Source organism: Centroberyx gerrardi, chromosome 13 (genome assembly GCF_048128805.1).
Source record: "Centroberyx gerrardi isolate f3 chromosome 13, fCenGer3.hap1.cur.20231027, whole genome shotgun sequence".
NCBI lineage: Eukaryota > Metazoa > Chordata > Actinopteri > Beryciformes > Berycidae > Centroberyx > Centroberyx gerrardi.
Window position 1 is genome coordinate 8,544,485 of NC_136009.1, and position 18,838 is coordinate 8,563,322.

At 41.8% G+C, this 18,838-nt stretch overlaps 2 protein-coding genes across 2 annotated transcripts; one reads left to right on the plus strand and one right to left on the minus strand.

Moving 5' to 3' along the window:
- Positions 1-85: 85 nt before the first annotated feature.
- Positions 86-9,161, minus strand: casq1a (calsequestrin 1a). The gene is made up of 11 exons (XM_071903693.2): positions 8,757-9,161; positions 4,285-4,378; positions 3,896-3,996; positions 3,623-3,734; positions 3,243-3,316; positions 2,721-2,851; positions 2,551-2,596; positions 2,296-2,350; positions 2,058-2,158; positions 1,819-1,893; positions 86-1,170 (listed from the first exon to the last, which is right to left on the minus strand). The coding sequence occupies exons 1-11, from the start codon at positions 8,991-8,993 to the stop codon at positions 787-789; spliced, it is 1,410 nt and encodes a 469-aa protein (XP_071759794.1). The 5' UTR covers positions 8,994-9,161; the 3' UTR covers positions 86-786.
- Positions 9,162-12,683: 3,522 nt separating this feature from the next.
- Positions 12,684-18,828, plus strand: LOC139915184 (crystallin J1A-like). The gene is made up of 10 exons (XM_071903695.2): positions 12,684-12,789; positions 13,651-13,717; positions 13,991-14,167; positions 15,452-15,550; positions 15,754-15,846; positions 15,934-16,090; positions 16,975-17,090; positions 17,417-17,494; positions 17,673-17,812; positions 18,101-18,828. The coding sequence occupies exons 2-10, from the start codon at positions 13,651-13,653 to the stop codon at positions 18,197-18,199; spliced, it is 1,026 nt and encodes a 341-aa protein (XP_071759796.2). The 5' UTR covers positions 12,684-12,789; the 3' UTR covers positions 18,200-18,828.
- Positions 18,829-18,838: the final 10 nt, after the last annotated feature.

Here is an 18,838-nt window from a genome sequence, read left to right on the forward strand (position 1 = left end):
CGACACACACACAGCTACACACACACACACACACACACACACACACAGAGTTAAAAAACTATACAGTAGCGAGATTTCTGTCCAAGCTGTCATTTATTTAAGACTTTACAGTAAGTTAAATTTCTCTTGTTACAAAAATAGAATATGGCTGTTGTTATATTTCATCATCGTAGAAAACATCCATATGATGTACAGCACTTTCAGTGCACAAAGTTACATTGATTTAACAGAGTAGGCTGATGATACTTAAGACCCCTCGGAAAGCCTGCTAGCACCCTTGGATTTTACTTCAGTTGTTTAGATATTGGGGCAGACAAGAAAAGAAGTGAACATAAATAAAACACATTCAAACTGCAACAGACTTCACAGATGGACTCAGACATAATGCATAAACATTGCAACCCATCCAGTACTTTGGAAGATAAAAACTTGAGTAATATAAAAATCAATAGCAGTAGATGGCAAGGTTTTTTGAAATCCTTTCTTTTTTTATTGTACAAGACACTGTTACATGTGGGAATAAAAATGTTGTGGGATCTTAGAAGGTACTCTCCTTTGTCAAGTACAGGAGGATTTGAGAATAGCCTGGGAACTGGGATAACTGAGTAATGGAATATTGTTCTGGCAAGATGCAGAGCGTGGATGATGAAAAGATGGGATATCAACATGAATCGACGAATTCGACAGAATGACTAGTTACAAAAGAGGATGATTTGAGAGAGTTGATGATGTTGACTCTTGAAACTGCATTGGTCAGACTTATGAGTAAAATATGACTTTGACGATTTAATAGTCATCGTCGTCATCGTCATCATCATCATCGTCATCGTCGTCATCATCATCGTCATCATCATCGTCGTCATCGTCATCGTCGTCATCATCATCGTCGTCATCATCGTCATCGTCGTCATCATCGTCGTCATCATCATCATCGTCGTCGTCATCATCATCATCGTCGTCATCGTCGTCGTCATCATCATCATCGTCGTCATCGTCGTCGTCATCGTCATCGTCGTCATCATCGTCGTCATCATCATCATCGTCATCATCATCATCATCATCATTATCAGGATCAATTTCACCTGACAGAGCATCTTCAATCCAGTCCTCCAGCTCGTCCGCAGATGGCATGTCATCGCCGTCATCCATGTCCAACCAGACGCTGTCAGCCTGCGGAGCGATGAAGAACAAATAAGCCCAACTGTAATAACTAATACATTCTGTTCCAAGGAGGAGTAGTAGTGTAACGTATTAGGAAATCATTTGAATAATCACTGAATATCAACAAATGCAACTGCTTGATTCCAAAAGGGGGGATAAGTCTGTTTAGAATAACATCAACCTCTACTTTACTAAAGGAGCTTTCCTGATACACAGGTGCAAAGTGCTTCACGATTAAAAGAATAAAATCAAACATGTATAGGCCTACACATATCAGACATACATTGGGAAAGTCACAAGGTGCGGCAAAACAAACATATGAACAAATGACGTCCGCCTAAACAAAAGAAAACAATCATACAGTAATATAAAACAAGATATTAGTTGAATGCAGGTCTATAAAACTGAGTTTTCATTTGGCTCTTAATAGAAAGACACAGAGTCAGATGAATATATTTCTTCAGGCAAGTTGTTCCAAAGTTTAGACGCCCTGACTGCAAAGACTCGCTCTTTGGAACAGTCAAACAAGTTTTGTCTGCCGATCTAAGACTACTCTTCTGCACATAAGGAGATAACAGCTCTGAGATATAAGCTGGAGCCAGGCCATTTGTTGCTTTGAACATAATCTAGGAGTAAACTTTAGAAAACATTACTCACATCTCCAGCATCAACAACACCAATCTGCGGGGTGGACAGGTCAATTCCAAAAGTCTTCTCCCAGTGTGGGACAAGCTGCAAGGAACATTGAGAGAAAAAACACTTTGAATCGTGTCCTGTAACTGCTAATATATCATTCAGTGTCAGTCAAGAAGTTTGTGAAGAAGCTGTTTTATTGAAAGTGCTTCATAAATGAATAGAACTTTGTCATTAAATGTGAACAGACTGTCAGATCTTACCAGAGGGAAGTCATCAGGGTCAATCCAGACAATGCTGAGGTCAGGGTTTTCTGTGTTATCCTCGGCAACTTGCTTCAGGATCTCCAGGAACTCAAAACCATCTGGGGAGCATAGAAGAAAAACACTAAAGACCACCAAACTAAACATTGTATAGTGTGATTGGTTAGGATCAGAATCCGTGTTATCGGTCTGCCCTGCTGTCAGCAGTGTCTTTCTGATTCATTCGACGCTCCTTTACCTGGGTCAGACTCCTCTGCAAAAGCAATGATGTGTTCACCACCAACATCGTCTTCCTATGGGAAGAACATGGAAAAAAAAACTGAACAACCTGGGGTGGACTCGGGAAGTTGCAGTTTACAATGGTTTCAGGAAGTTAAGAAATTATTCTGGAGTTGTTAATGTGACAGAACCTCATTCCAGTTCCAGTACATTCATGGAAGAATAGTTTGGCTTAGGTCAAAGTCATCCATGTTGTAGGATTTCGAGTGCTTACCCAGATCTCATACATGTTGTGTGGTTGCAGCTTCCTCAGGGTTGGTCTTCAAAGACACAGAGGAATTAATGCAGCGTTTCATCATATGCATTTTATTATTGATTCTGGTAGCTTAAGCATTTACCTCATTAGATCATGTTCTATTCTAGCACAGCAGCCATGGGTCTTACCTGTCGTTATCTTCAATGAAATCCACCAGCTCGTCCTCAGAGTAGGGTTTTCCAGGGATGACAACTGGGTCATCAATGAAGGGTTCATAGAAGTCCACCTCATTTAATTTCATTTCCAGAGCCTTGGCAACCTGTAACAGAGGTTATGGACTAAAGAATTTGGAACCAACAGTGGAGCGTGCGAAGGACCCGAGACCAGGTCTGATTTAACCACAGAGACGCTCATGGTTTCATTCACAAAATGAGATGTTCACCATGTGAAAACATGATTGCACATTATAGGTTACAAGTCATCTGAAGACTGTGGAGCCTACAAATGGCTTTGACAAACCCCATTTGGACTCATTGTTAGCAGCAAGAGGCCTAGCAACCGGAGCTCGCCGTTTCAACCGACAGCTGACTCTGGAGCCAATATTCTCTGCGGGTCCAAGCGTTATGTAAAAGACAAATTATATATAGGTCCACAATTACCAAACTTATCCTTTAACTGTAGTACTGTAGATCATGTGCCATATTGCTCACCTTGGTATTGAATGTGGCAAAGAACTTGATGTGAGGATGGAACTCTTCAGCAGCATCAGCAAAAGCCTCAAAATCTGAAATTTTACAGGCATCCATCAAGTTGTTTCAGGAGATCAGCCCCTGCATGAAATATCTAAGAATGTAGACTTGTTGCTCTCATTGTTAATGTAACTGTGTGCTCACTTGAAAAGCCATTTAAGATTCAAACCCACTTCAGGCTCAAAAGTTGAATCAAGCAAATGAGCCTGAACCTTGTTGTACTTGTTTGCTATGCATATTTTTTCCATATATGAATAAAGCAGCTATATCGAAAAACAAAATACAAAAGATCGACAACAGATTAAAACAGCTTATCATGCTATCACAGCACAGATTCTTACGTTCCGACTTGTGACTCTTAAAGTAGCCCACCAGTTTGATGTCCTCTTCGAGGTTTTCGAAGCCTTTAAGTTCCTTCATATTGTCAATAATCTCCACTGGATCCTCAAGAACCTAGAGGAGATGGAAGGCCATGGAGGAGAGTGTTGGAGAAAAGAGGAAGCCAGCGTAAGATGCTGTGGGTTATCTTTAAAGAGAGCAAATGGGGGATTTTGAGACAATTGTTTCTGCTAGATAAGGCAGGCTATTAACTGGGAGATTATATCCTCACGAACATCAAAGATGAACTCCACAAGCGTGTCTGCCGCAAGCTCCCCATCATATTCTATCACTTCATCATCCGTGAAGACATAGATGCTGTCGGCCTCATCGAGGTCTGGGAAAGGAGAAACAAAGGTAAGACTTGATCATTGGCATGCCAGAATCCTTCCTACACCGTTCATATTTGCCATCCATAAGAACTGGAAACATGAAAATATCCCTCATATCCCCCTGAGAGCCAAATTACCTCCATTTAGACAGGTTACTTCAAATTTTCAGCCATAAACGACTGCTTGTCTGACTCTGACAAGTGGCCTAGATACTGATACCGGCTGGTCTGATTTTAGATAATGACCTAAGTCCACAAATGTCTGCAGCAATATTTATGCCGCTGTGTGTTTACCTAATTTCTTTGCAACGACCTTGTCGAGCTTTTCATCAATGAGGCCGACTCCAATATCCTCATCATCGAATTCATCCAGGACTTGGGCTGCAAGCTGTGAAATCAAAGATACGGTCACATGACTGAAGTTCAGCAGGGACACCCTCACATATTTAAGTCTATAAAACATGTCAATACATGCCTGTGTGACTGACTTCTCGACTTGCAGTAAAATCAGTGTTTATGTCCTTGTCTTAAGCATTTGAAAGCACTATGGACTGTTATTTACACCTATTGAGGAAGTTATCTCACTCGGTAGTTTCATTACCATAAAAGCCTGCTATTAAGAGCGCTGCTTATGCACTTTCTAAATCTGTATGAAACTTGAACCTTGTGAGTGACAGTTGGTTCCACCAATGTCGGTACCGCATTCACAGCCAGACAGCATTGAGGAAGTGCTTTGAGGGCTGTCTCAGTGTAATAGTGTTTGGATGGTAACACACACACACACACACACACACACACTAGTGTCAGGGACAATTATCGGCGAGCAACTGTTTTTGTTTGTTGCAAAGCTGTAAATAGTTGGCCAATAAGGCTGTCATGCAATTGGAAAAATATAGGGTGGGCTTGTTAGACCTTGGTCAAGTAGTTGTTGCAAATAATTCTTGGCATTGGTTTTAACCGGCTTGGAGTACCAGATGGGTGGAGCACATTAGTACATTCAGGCAATTATGTTAGGTATGGTGTTAATGACTTTTGAAATACTACCTAATAATAATACCTTGTGATTATGTGAACTTGTTGTCACTCATTCCATTGTCTAGTTCTATGTATCAAACTGCACCCCTCAGGCACCTAAGTAGACTAAAATAAGCCATAGAGTTATTGTAAGAACTGGATATATCTCGCCAATTAAGGGAATTAACTGAGGATGAAGTGTAATAAACAGAGAAACAAACGCACCATATCACCTATAATTTCAATTTTCAATTTTCCTCTATAACTGATTTAATACAACAGACAACTACATTTTAATTTCTCTGAGAATCCACTTCCTGAATTAGCTCAGCCCAGCCTTAGACACATCCACCTTCCCACCTTCATGAGGGTGTGCTCCTTTGAGAAAATGAGGACATTTGAGCAGATACATTTAAAGGTTGTCCTCTAATGATTTTGACATGAAACCCAAGATTATGATTTTTTGTGTCCATTAGTTTTAGTCTGAGTATATTTAATTTAGTAAATTATGATATGTTTTGTCTGGCACTTTTTGTTCCAATTTATAGTTGTCTTGGGACTTCAGAGATGTGGTTGATGTTTTTTGATAATTTTATTGCTGTACTTTATAGTAATTGAATCTCAACTACAGATAAGGTTATACCTACAGCCACTGTGTCCCCCAGCTTAGATTTTATAGCCTTCCATCTGCATGTCTTCAAACTACTTGACATGCAAAATCAGTGAGAAGACGTATACTGACATATACTATAAATATACTGCGCATACTATTTATTCCCCCCCTGGTAATGAGATGATTATTACTGGTGATGATCCAAATTAATTTTCCTCCTACTGGAGAGCATAAAGTTCATCCCATCTCGATTCCCTGGTTAGCCAGGCTTGTTGCCAAGACAAAATCTATATTTTTATGTGTAGAGCTCACTATCTATGACTATTTGCATCGACGGAAGTCATTTCAAAGCGTAGTGCATTCAGTCCAAAGACTCCAGGCCTTCAGGAAAGTGCTCTAACCTCTATGGAGGCATGCCAAATGTTAGCAAAGCATTAAGCCTAAGCACACCCATAAACCATATCCTCTATGCAGTGAAGACCACCAGGATATCAGTCACAGCAGCAGAAAGCCAACGCTAGGCCATGAAAACAATCACACCAGTTTCCTAAAACCAAGGGGGAAAAGCTAATAAGAAAAACAGTGTGAAACTTCACCGCAAAAAACACTTAATTACGATTTCCTCGTTCACACCGTGTCATTTTTACAGACCACTTTCACTCGCGAGCGCCCAACAAAGTATCTTGACCTCTGAAATCTTCAGCCTTCGTCGTTGTGTGTTGCTAATAATAAATCCTCATCAAATGTAAATCATAATACATTCATCAGGAGAAACACAAGCCTTCGGGGAGCTCGACCCACCACAAAAGCAGCACTTGGATAAATATAGCGCCGGAGCCACACCAGCCCAGGGACTATTTTGGCAAGGTGGCAGTGACGCTCAGCGCTCTGGGATCCGCTGACAAGTACAGTACTGCATGTGTCAATCAAACCTCAGAGCTGAGCAGGCAGTACTGGAGCCAGAACCTCCCGTCCTGGCCTCCAGCCCGGGACCGAGCCCTAACGCCCCATACAGAGACGACAGGGACAGTCGACACGATGTGTTCAGCTTAGTCTCTCTATCTCTCAGATGTCTGAGTTTTGGTTATTGCCGTTTTCTTTTCTATTATTACAGTCCTCTGATCTCTTCTTATTCAGCTCTCTCTCTCTCTCTCTCTCTCTCTCTTAATTCTCTTTCCTCCCTCTTCTCTTCATCCACTTCTATTTTCTCCTTCTGCATGACAGGAACTCCATAAATCTGTATCTGTACGCCTTAGAGACGAGGTGTTCTTGGTGTCTTTTTTTAAGGCCCCTCTCAGATTAACTTGTTCTTTTCAATATATACCAAAATGAAAAAGTTCTTAAAGTGATATTTCACTTTTCACTTTTGAGCAAAATGCTTCCATATAAGTCCATGAAAACCTAATCTAAAAATGATTATTCTATTTTATTGACTATTTTCTGTGCACATAATTGCAGTGATTTTGCATGATTGCAGTCAGGGAAAGAGCCTGAAGGTTTGTGAGGTCTTGACTGTGCTGAAAACAAGATTTAGACCTGCAATGTCAACCCACTTATTAGACGCTGAAAGACTTTTTGGTCATAAATCTTCTGCATTTAGTTTTCTTGCACATCAGTTTTTAAAGATGTCAGCAGCAGTCCTTGCAGCTTTACAGTTCTCCTCAATATACCTAAATGGATCAAGTGTAGCCTATAAGGTAGCGGCCACATGTCTGGGTATGATGTCTTTACATTACACTGTGAGATAGCATGACCGAATGCCATCAAGCCAGAAGGTCACAGTCTTTAACCGCGTGATCCAGTGTATATTCCATTGGTCAATCATTGCCCCGATCACCTTTATTAGAGAGTCTAACTACAGAATTAGATAACCAATATTTTTTCAAAAAAAGAAAAAGTCATCTGTCTCAAATGTGTGAGAAAATCCTTTAAGTCTATGGTGGCTGTGAAGATTAAGATTTCAAAAAATATCATGCAAGATGCACACGCTTTCCACATCAACTGTAACTGTCATTTCTGTTTCTGTTTTCTGTCCATTTCAAAAGAAACAGCTTGGCAAAGACATGCCATGAATAATGAATCAACATCGAGTCAGTGAATATAAAATGTGGTGTGGCATCTGTGACATTTGATATCTTTTCTTGTGTATTCAGAAATCCACTGCCGAAGTTTTCAAAATGAGGACACTGGACTGTGACAGTGAAGGCATCGCTGATTCAAGGTGTTAGTGAGCGATACTGAGGTTGTGGGCTGAATGATGATGTAATGTCTTTCTGTGAGGAATGTGATCAAACTGCTGACTGTCCACAATGACTGGAGGCCCCTTGGTGTGATGGGTAGCTGGGTTGCCATGGTATGCTGATGGAGGTGTGTTAAGTGCATCAACTCCCTCCACACACACACACACACACACACACACATATACACATACACATTGTATATGAGAATAGGTATATATATGCCGGAATATGCCAGAATAGGTGGCAGGAGCTTGTGTTGATCACAGCTCAGCTCTTTGCGCCTGATGGATGCTGTCTCTCACTCACAGCACACCACAGGCTTGTGACACATTTTTGCTACCTCAGTATTCAGCATTTCTGAATCCAGCAAAGCTATTTTCTACCCTGGACCGTCATTGAAATATTCCCACAATAGCTCCTCTTGTATTGAATTTCAGCACTTAATACAATTCCAAGTCTTGCAAACAATATGCGGGAGTCCCTTGCCAAATATTCCCCTCCCTCCCCTTGCAGCCACTCCCCTGCACCGGTGAATAAGAATCTGTTTTTGACCAACTTGGTTGGTAAAATATGCATTAAAAAATTAAAGTTCCCCAACCAGCAGCAGCTTATCACATACTTTACAACTGCACAAGTTGCAATCCATCCATCAAACTCAAATTAAACATGATGCAAACACAAACTCCACTAGAACCTCCAGCCATCTAACAGCGTCTGAGCAGGTGAAGGTTGTGTAATGTTCCTAAGTGCTTTACATTATGAATACATTCCTAGTCGTACTGCCTATTTGTCCCCATGCTGCTTCCTTGTCAGTGTCCTATCCACCTTATTCTAAGAGGTAATAAATAACTCCGCTCCGTCCCACCCAGTCACCCCCATAGCTCCCATCCCCGACCCACCTCAAGGGCCAGCTCCTCGATCTCAAACTGTCTCTGGGCGACGCGGCTGGATCCGGGATGCTCATGGTAGTACACCACCATCACATCGTACTTCTTCATCACAGACTTATAGTTCTTGGCGTTCAGGTCATGGACACGGTCCTTGCCATCATACTCAGGGAAGTCCAAGCCCTCCTTGCCCCATGATAGCCCCCCAAATGACAGCAAGACTGCCACAAGCACCCAGCTCCACTTCATGGTTCCTCTCTTAGATTTGGCAAAGGTATGTAGATGTGTTTGTAGTTTCAAAAGGGAAATGAAGGAAAGAAAACAAAATAATTTGGTGAAGTTATGAAAGAACCACTTCCGATCCGCGTCACCCAGAAGAGAGCAAGACCGACTCCTGCACCCGCCTTATTAAAAACCACACATGGGCAACTGGCAGTAGGGCACAGAGTGCAAGAGGGGTTGGGCTAAGTTCGACATAGGTGTGTGTGTGTGCGTCTCTATGTGGGGTGTAACTGAGCATGGGAAAGATGAGGTGGGGGCCAGTGTGGTTGTTGCGGTGACAGAGTTTTGTATGTGTGTGTGTGTGTGTGTGTGTGTGCGTGTTTGCCTGCGTGCGCGCCAGTTGGTGTGTGTGCTTGAGTGTGTGTTACAAGCTTATCAAAGTGGGTGGAGTGAAGAGATGGGGACCAACCTGCTGCCCCTTCTGTCCGGACAGAGAAACAGGGGGAAAGACGGTGAACGGCGATGAAAGTGACAGAGGGGGAAAGTGAATGAGAGAGGATTAAAGAGAGAGAGAGGGGTGGGATGAAGAGAGAAAGGGGGCGGGGGCGCAGGGGCCGAGTTGCTCAAACAGGGCCCCGGGATCTGCTCTTTGCGCCAAACGAAGAAAGAGTGGGATGATGGATATAGAGACGGCCGCAAATATGAGGACACTCTTTTCCCATATTAAGTGTAGATGGAGGCTCGGATCCCGGCTAAAAATAATGGATGTAGGACAGAGAAGCACATATCGGGAGGGGGGAGAGGGGAGGGGGGTAGTGGTGCGGGTGTCTTGTTTGCTGCTGCTGGCACCCAGCGCAGCGCTAGAATGTGGCACTAGGTCACCCAGGGACATGGGGAGAGAGGAGGAGGGCGGTGCACCTGCTAAGGATTCAGCAGACTTACATAGGTGTCACTTAGTGGGACGGCCATTAGTCCTGACTCCAGAATAAAGTGAAACATAGATGTAGAATTTTGTAATTTTTTTTGGGTGGAGACAGGACTACTTTTTTTTGTGTGTGTGTTTGTGCACAGTACATGTGTGTCGTTGAACATCAGCGCAGTGCAATGTGTGTGTGTGTGTGTTTGTGATGATTGCCTGTGATATTAGTTTACAAATTGAAAGGGGAGAGGTAAGCTATAAATAAAAGTCTTGGTATACTTGGTCTCATAATACCTAACCCCCCCCCCCCCCCCCCCCCCCCCTCCGCTGCCACACACACACACACACACATACACACTCATGCACACACACATACTGTGCAAGCCTACAGTATGTAATCACAGCAGAAAGATGCAATCTAAGGAGGAGGGAGGGGGTCAGAGGGACAGGGAGATGCACTGTAGGTGTGTGTGTGTGTGTGTGTGTGTGTGTGTGTGTGTGTGTGTGTGGAGGTGGGGGGGTTCAGCTCAGATATACCAATATACCAGCTCTATCTGGTGTCATTGACTGCGGAAAAATCAAGCTGAACTGTGGCTCACTGTGTTGCATATACTGTAAACATTTGAGAAAATGATATTAGAGAGAGAGAGAGAGAGAGGCTCACAGGAAAGGAGGGGAGGACAGAGAGAGAGAGAGCGAGAGAGAGAGAGAGAGAGAGAGAGAGAGAGAGAGAGAGAGGGAGAGAGAGAGAGAGAGTTTCATTTTCACCTCATGTAGTGACATTAAGTCCACCAGGGGTCAACAACCCTCCATAACCGTTTTCCGCTACTGTGACCAAGGAACTAAGGAATAATAGAATAATTCAGTCAGTTCATGTCTATGTGGCAAAACAGAATGGGGTGAGCCATGAAACCTAATGTACCCTGTACACCAAACAACATATCACATTATTGGCTGCTGTAATTTTACCTGAACAGCTCACAGTGCATGAAATATGATTTTTACAGCAAGGCAACAGCAATCTCTAGAGGGAGGGAGGGGCTCCAACACTGAAGGTACAGAACAGCAAGGCTGCAAGTAGGATGAAATTAATTTAATTATTCAGTTTATACGACACACACACACACAATGACAAAGTTTTACAGATTTACCACTTTGCTGTCATCATTTCCTTGATTGTGCCTTTTACACTTTCTCTATGGATGAGAGTCTCCGTTGCCCATGGCAACCCAAGATGCCTATTGGACAGCAGATCCCATTTAACTGTGGCCAGTGAGCACACACACACACACACACACACACACACACACACACTCAAGCTGTGGCCCCATGCCTTGGAGTTTATGATGTGCTGCTTCTTGTTTTTATCTCGTTTTTAATTAGCATTTTGTACTTTGTTCTCTGTAAAGGACTTTGTACCTGATTGTTAATGGCGCTTTATAAATGTCTGAATTTGACTTGAACTTGACTCGACTCAAACTCAGCGCAGAACAGTTTGTCTGTACCCTGGATTTCCCCTTTCTCTGGCTTCCTCACATAAAAAGGGAAGCTTGGTGAAGGCTTTTGCAAAATGGACTAGGCTGTGTAGATGCAGGAGGGCAAAGCAGTGTAAAAATATCGAAATATAAGAACTATATAGAAAAATAATGAGGAATATTGAATGACAAATGACAACATCATGATCAATATGGTAGTGCACTCCTGAGACTTGGCACAGCTCAGCAGACTTGTCATATCCACTGGTCACATTAAACCTCTTCATTCACTCTGGTCATTTGCTCACATTGGGGAAGGCGGGTGTAAGCAGCACAGTGCCTTATCTTACTGTTGTTTATTTTGCACCAACTGAAACTAGAAGTCCAATACAACACATCACAATATTTTGTTTTGATCCTCTGCTCCGAAAACTGCATGGCCCTCTGTTCTTTAACAGGTTCCCAGCAATGTTGAACTGATACGGCAATAATGTCTTCACAGCAAAATCTGGACTCGATGAGTATTGATGGGTGTGTGTTCGCTTGTAGAGCTGATATGGCTCTGGAGTGTGTGTTCAAAACTATCTAAAAGTGTTAAATTAACTCTGGTGGGTCTGGACTGATATAAACACTGGCATAGTGTTGATTTTTAACACTCTCAGAGTTAACACTTAACACTTAATTAACACTGCGTTTTTCTGTGTTGAATCTTTACTTACATTTTTAGGCCTACCAGGTAGAGAGCCTCTATTTGTTGGTTTGTCCATAAGGAGGACAGTGTTCATTCTATTCATCTTGGATTCTCAAACTTTACTGTTGTCATCAGCTTAGCCTAGATGCTGGGAATTATTGGGAATTTTGAATGTACAACTGACATACTTGGGTTTGATACTTTAAGCTGTTACATTGGTCAGCTTCACAGACAAAACAGATGGCGAGCTTGAAACTAGCATTGAGCTAGTTGTCACTTGTTTCATAGTCACTAGTTTGGCAAAATTGAATGTGCAGTGTATTGCATAAATTATATTTCCATTTCATTTCCATATTAATACATATTTGTTTTAATTAAATTTGACTACATGTATGCTACAATGTTATATTGCAATGGAATGTATTATTATAGTATTAATACAGCTTGTAACCATATCAATGTGACGTAACCGCCCTGACAATGAATTTAGTAATTTATTGTAGCCTGTTGGTCAAAGGGTGCAGTTGGGAATGTGACCGGACCGGAGGGGGGAGCAGTCTCTTCCCTGTGGGCGGGGTTAAACCCTTTCGTAACATTTTAGAGGCATGCATTTGTTTGTAGGGTGAAATTCAATGGCCTAGAGGAGAAAAGGCCAAAACAAATAAGTCCCGTAGCCAGGAGGAACGACCTGTTTTCATTAGTAGGTATTACACAATTGGAACGCAGCAGGAATCTGAGGTAAGACTTTCACAATGTCAGCCTATAGGCTATTTAACCTACATTAATACAGTGCACGGTACAGTAACGTCCTAGGCGACTGCCACTCACTTTATGAATTCATTAAATGTTATCTGAGGACAGCTCAGCTCTTCCCCACAGTCTTCACCAAGGCTATTGTTGTTATCCCGAAAGCTAACAGCCAGATTAGCAACGCTGCATTCATGTCACATGAGAAAGACGGTGGAGGTTCCTGCCATGGATGTCGTTATTGTTCCTCCTTTAAAACCGTTCACACCAGCTTTAAGATGGTAAAGACGCGTCTAATGGTGATTAAGACATGAAGAACTGTTCTGTCCCGAAAAATACACAAATAGCTCTCTCATATGCTGAAATGTTTGCCACTAGGCAACTGAAATTGGCTGTGTGATTCGTGTGAAATCGTATTTACGTGTTTGAAATACAGTTTCAGTTTACTTGATAAATAGTTTGCGTGATTTTGAATCTTATTTTCTATAGTCTATGCTTCAAAGTCAACTCAGCTCACAAAATACTTTCAGGTTGTAGCAACATCCCGGTTAGGAAAAGCAGTAGATTGCAGATATAATCAAAATGCCCTCCAGCCAATCAGTGAAGACCTAACGTGAACCAATTAGTTTTATCAGACCTTGGTGTAATTATGGAGTCTTAAAAACAATATATTTGGAGAACTAGATTTTATTTTTGTAATCACAGTCTAGAATAGCTACGTGCCTGATTTTCCCCACCTTCACTCCATGCTGCAGAAACAAAGATTTTCCCCTGCTCTGATAGTGTTGAATAAATAGATTTTAAACTTAAACATGCTACTATAATACAATAATGATTTGAACTTTTTTCCAGATGGCTGTAGCTCTGGTCAACAGAGCTATAGGAGCCATCGTAGGATCAGCCGTTGCAGATGCAGCAGGTAATCATTTAAAAAAAGTCTTCAATATATCTTAATTATTTAATCGATGAAGTGCCCTGAGGTGAAAATGGACTCCTCCTGTTCATAATAACATTCATAAAGCCATATGATTAGACTAACACAAACTCAAGGCCAGACCATATGACATCAGGAAGCAATTTTCTGCTCAAATTCTAGTGTTTTTTGGTATTATCCAGTCTTTACCCATAATTTGAGAATCTCCTGGCTCAGATGAGAATGAAAATGCCCTAAACTGCGACTCATCCCCTGCAGCGCAGCCCCTCCACTGGGTGTATGACCTGCAGAAGGTGAACGGCTTCCTGGCCCAGGATCCCAACCTGGAGTTCCGTCCCGAGTCGGCCAACCCTTTCTACAGGAGGGAGACGGGGAAACAGAGTTGCTATGGAGACCAGGCGTACGTCTTGCTGGAGTCCTTGTCTGAATGTGGAGGTAGGCTTGCTGCTTCATCCTGTTGGCACACTAACTCCAGATAAGCAGAATAAAGATCACTTCAAATTTACCAATACACAGGATTTGATGCAACTATTCTGTGTTATTTAAAGTGAGCGTCTATGTAGAAACCTAGCGTGGATGCTATAGGAAAGAGGGTTGTTGAGAGTAGGTGTGTCATGGGGTTATCAAGTGGGCACTTCCCATCACAGATGTTTCTATAATTAGGCCTGTGACACTTCCAGAAGGCTGAACTGGAAGCTGTGTCGTCCCAGAATCCTCACCACCACCCCCAACATCTGCTCTGGACATGTACTCATCCACACTACACCTACACTAGCCTGTCATTGCACCTTTTCATGCCAAAATTCAGTGTGTTTTCCTCAGAATTTTATGCTTGTGGAAAAGCCTTTGAGATAGCATTTAGACCATCATATGACACTAAAACACTCCATTGAAACCTGTCCAATGGCAGGGAAACTCTGGGATAGACTACCTTTAAATGAAAATAAATAATTTATAGAAAGCTTTATTGAAAAATGAAGTGAACAAATAAAATGTGCAAAGAAAATCAAATGTTATTGCAGGTTTTACAGGCTGTTTTTATGCAGCAGTGGTCAGGGAGGAACCTCCATCATATTGGAGGTGGACGACACTGTCAGGCTTTTTAATAAAAGGCCAATATTGGCCTGATATATCGACATCGATATATCAGTCTAACCCTAGTGTGTAAAATCATGGGCTAAACAGACAGGTGACCCTAAACAGACAGTAGGCAGCTATACCAGGAGCTGAGGACAGAGTATGAGCCATCTGTTAACATAGCTATACCATCATGTGATACATAAATTCCTATCTTAGTCATGAGATGGATTTCCATATGCTGGTGTACTCAGCCGTAGCCTCTGGCTGTTCTTTTTGGCTGCTTCTGAAGCCTTTGTTGTCTGCACACGATTCCCTACTGTAACTCTCTGAGTAAACTGAAATTGGATGTAGCTTCAAGGCCACTTCACCCAACTTCACCCCGGCACAGTGAGCTCTACACTGTTAACAGACCACTGAGTGTTAGACCACAATACCAGGTCAGGGTTAGGCTGGTGCTGACTGTCTCTGGTTGGACTGCTCTGTAAGATGCTGGTTTACATCTGACCAAATTCTCAATCCTCGCGCATCTTCAGGTCTGTATGTTTCCACAAATTGGTAAGGTCGTGTGATTTAGCAGTGTGAGTCTTGTGTTTGATGTGACACTGTTGTCTAAGTTGTATCATCCCATTTGCCTCCCAGGTCTAAATGTTGATGATTTGAAGAAACGCACACTAAAATTCTTTGGGCCTGGATCAGAGTATGACACGCCCGTCAACGATCCTTACAGAGAGAGAGGAGGTAAGAACACTGAAGCAATGGAGGAAGGTTTAGTCTGTGTTAAGCATTAATGAAAAATGAATCCATCTCCCTCAACTTACACAGAGAATTAGCATTTATATAATCGCAAATGAAAGGTAAAAAACAAAGCATTTATCATCTCGGTGCTCTTCATAGGCAGAAGACAACGCTGATGTTTTTTTGTTTTTTTCTGTCTGTGCCAGGGCCAAGACCTCAGCTGCCCATCGAGGGACCATGGAGACAAGGGAGCTTAAAAGGCTTCCTGAAAAATGTTGATGCGGGCAAAGAAGAGACAGGTAAAGCTGCAATACTGAATCACAGCTGTGATAACTGGCGCATTACTAAGGCAAACATCTCTAACCTATGTGTTTTCATTGCCACAGGCTGTGAGACAGACATGCAGATGGATGGAATAGCAAAACTGGCTCCTGTTGTGGCTTTTTATGCGGGGAAGCCTGACATGCTGGAGAAGGTGGAGCAAGCCATCCGTGTCACACAGAACAACGATGCGTGTGTGGCAGAGACTCTGGCAGCAGCAAGGTAAAGACATGTGGCACATTCAGTAGCCAGTACTAATCTCACTAATGTCTGTAATTACTGATAATTGCTAATGAGTACTTACTGTGTAAGGCCAAATCTGCTTTTAACAACATAGCTAACAAATGACAAAACATAACAAATGACAAAACATAATACTAATAAAGTGTGCTGCTGTGGGAGAGTTGAATGCTGCGTTCCAGAGAAGTCGGAGTCAGAAATTCCAACTGCCACCTAGAAAAGAAATGCAGTGGAACAAGTCAGAATTTCAAGCAGGAAACTGGGGCAAAATTTCTCAGCCGAGTTTTCCAAGCTGCAGTTATCAGATGTCATGTCAATATGGCGGCATACACTGTACAGCACTACTTTTAACATGTTTATAATCCTCAAAATACACTTAAGTTTGAGCATTTCAGCATTGTGTGACCCTAAATGTATTAAAAACACCTGTGTGGTAAATGGTTAAACATAATGTTAAGTTGCACTCGCTAACATTTTATGCTAACTAGCTAGCTAACATTACCAAATGTCATTGACATAACAGCAGATGTTGCAGTATTTTACGTTGGGCAAATAAAATTATGCGTCCCTGTTTCTTACGTTGATTTTTCCGAAGCCGGTCCATTAGAACTACTGGAGGTTGTACACCACTAGGAATTAGGAACTAGGAATTTCTGACTTGTAATGGAACGCAGCAGAAGTCCTCAGTGGTGACTTCTCTAACGAGCAACTAAATTTCAGGTGTGCAGGATTTTAAAAAAACACGACAGCAAATTCAATCTGTTTTTTATTCAGAAATCACTTAACACAGAGAAAGAGGCCAAGCGGTAAGTGCAGATCTGTGTGACATTAACATACATAATGGAGTACACACAATTATCTCCCAGGTTGCTGGAGCATTACATCCTGAACGGCGCTGATCCAAAAGCCTTGGACGCAGTGCTGGACCAGCTCAGCGACCCGGACAGGAAGCAGCCGCAGGATTTGGACAAAGCTGTGATTGGTATGTGAGGCCCGCAGCAGTGTCGGTTCACCACGCTGAAGTCATGTGACCGACGGGATTAAATGGTTCATTCTTCCTTATTTCGTGCTAGAAATGGTCTCTACTACATCTTCAGAGCATTAAATATTAAATAGTTCAAATGTTTTTAAGACTTTGAGCGTATTTCTCAATCAAAAAAATCAAAGAATACAATAAAAAAAAACAATTAACAGGAACATATATATTTTAGAGATTTACTCAAAAAATTCTGATATTTTATATGACTATGATTATGATATTTAATTATTATTTAGTTTTAACCGTGCTTCTTTTCTCATTGTTTTTAGGGCATATTCTTCAGGTAAAGGAGAATCTATCCAAGACTCCGCAGGAGCTAATCCCCACTGTGTTCCCAAACACATGAGGTATCTTCACTAAACTCCCTTTAACCTTTTTCAACAGCAGGGTTTACTTTAGATAAGGAACGAGTCGTAATCAACTCGTACCTGTAACTCAATAGTAATATGCTGTATGTGTGCGTGTATAGAAGTCCCTCACTACATTCCCTCCCTTCATTCCCATCCTGCACTGATGTTGCTGCAGGTTTGCCTGGTGCGTTCCAAGCAGCGCTGCATGGGATCCTGACAGCCGAGCGGTATGAGCAGGCCATCAGGGACACCATGAGCTGCGGGGGATGCACCTGTAGCAGAGGCTCCTTCATTGGGGCCTGTCTTGGGGCTCAGGTACGCCAGGAGTGTGTGATCACCCTTCAGTCACTCATCATTCATTCATTCATTCGGGAGTTGAATCTGCTATGGAACACCCGAAATATAATAGTTTTGTGTCATAATTTAGCACTTAATACGTGTGTAGAACAGCAAATGTAAAAGCTTTGATGAACTGGCTAATAATAGAACTTTATTTATATGAAAATGTCATGGATTATTACTTTTACTTGCTCCATGCCTGAGTAGTAATAACTGTCATTTATGTCTGATGACTCATGAAATATGTTATTTTGATTTTCGCAGATTGGGCTTCAGGGAATCCCAGCTTCCTGGACATCCAAGACCCTTCGGTATGACTCTGTGTTGGAGCATGCCAAGAAGATTACAGAACACCACAAATAGTCATTCTGTTTCTGAAACTTTAACGTGTTTCGTTAAAGTCGAGATGAAACGGCATTTCGAGAGTATCTAACTTCCGTATCGTGACGTATTTCTGAGTGAAACAGGAAAGACAGGCGGGACATAACGTTGGGAGGAATTTGATTTGAACGTTGAAAGTGGGTGTGCTGTTGCTAGCTAGCTAACTAATGAATCTTAGCCTCTTAGCTCTGTGCGCTAAAAGTTGAAGATTGATTGATGGGTGGATGTCATGATATTATTGGTTGAAATTAGTTACGGGCATGCTTACGTAAGTACACGGCATATTTTGTTTTACAGGAAGAAAACATGATTGAATTTTGATATAAGAATACAATGAAATTGATTTTTGGTATTTTTTTTTGGCATATATTGTTAAATAGGGGATGTGATCTAAAAGGGTTAAAAAGGCATTTTTCATTTCATCTCGTCTTTAAAGTTTAGTAAGAACATCTTGAAAAACTGTCGAGCTTTCACAGGACAGTAAATGAAGGTTGCTGTCTAAACTGTTATATGGCAGGAGCTAGATGTATTTGTCTCTGTTAAAGTTTTACATGTTGATTCAGATGTACAATACTTAAATGTTTACACAATAAAGTCGACCTGAAAATACATCCTAACAGT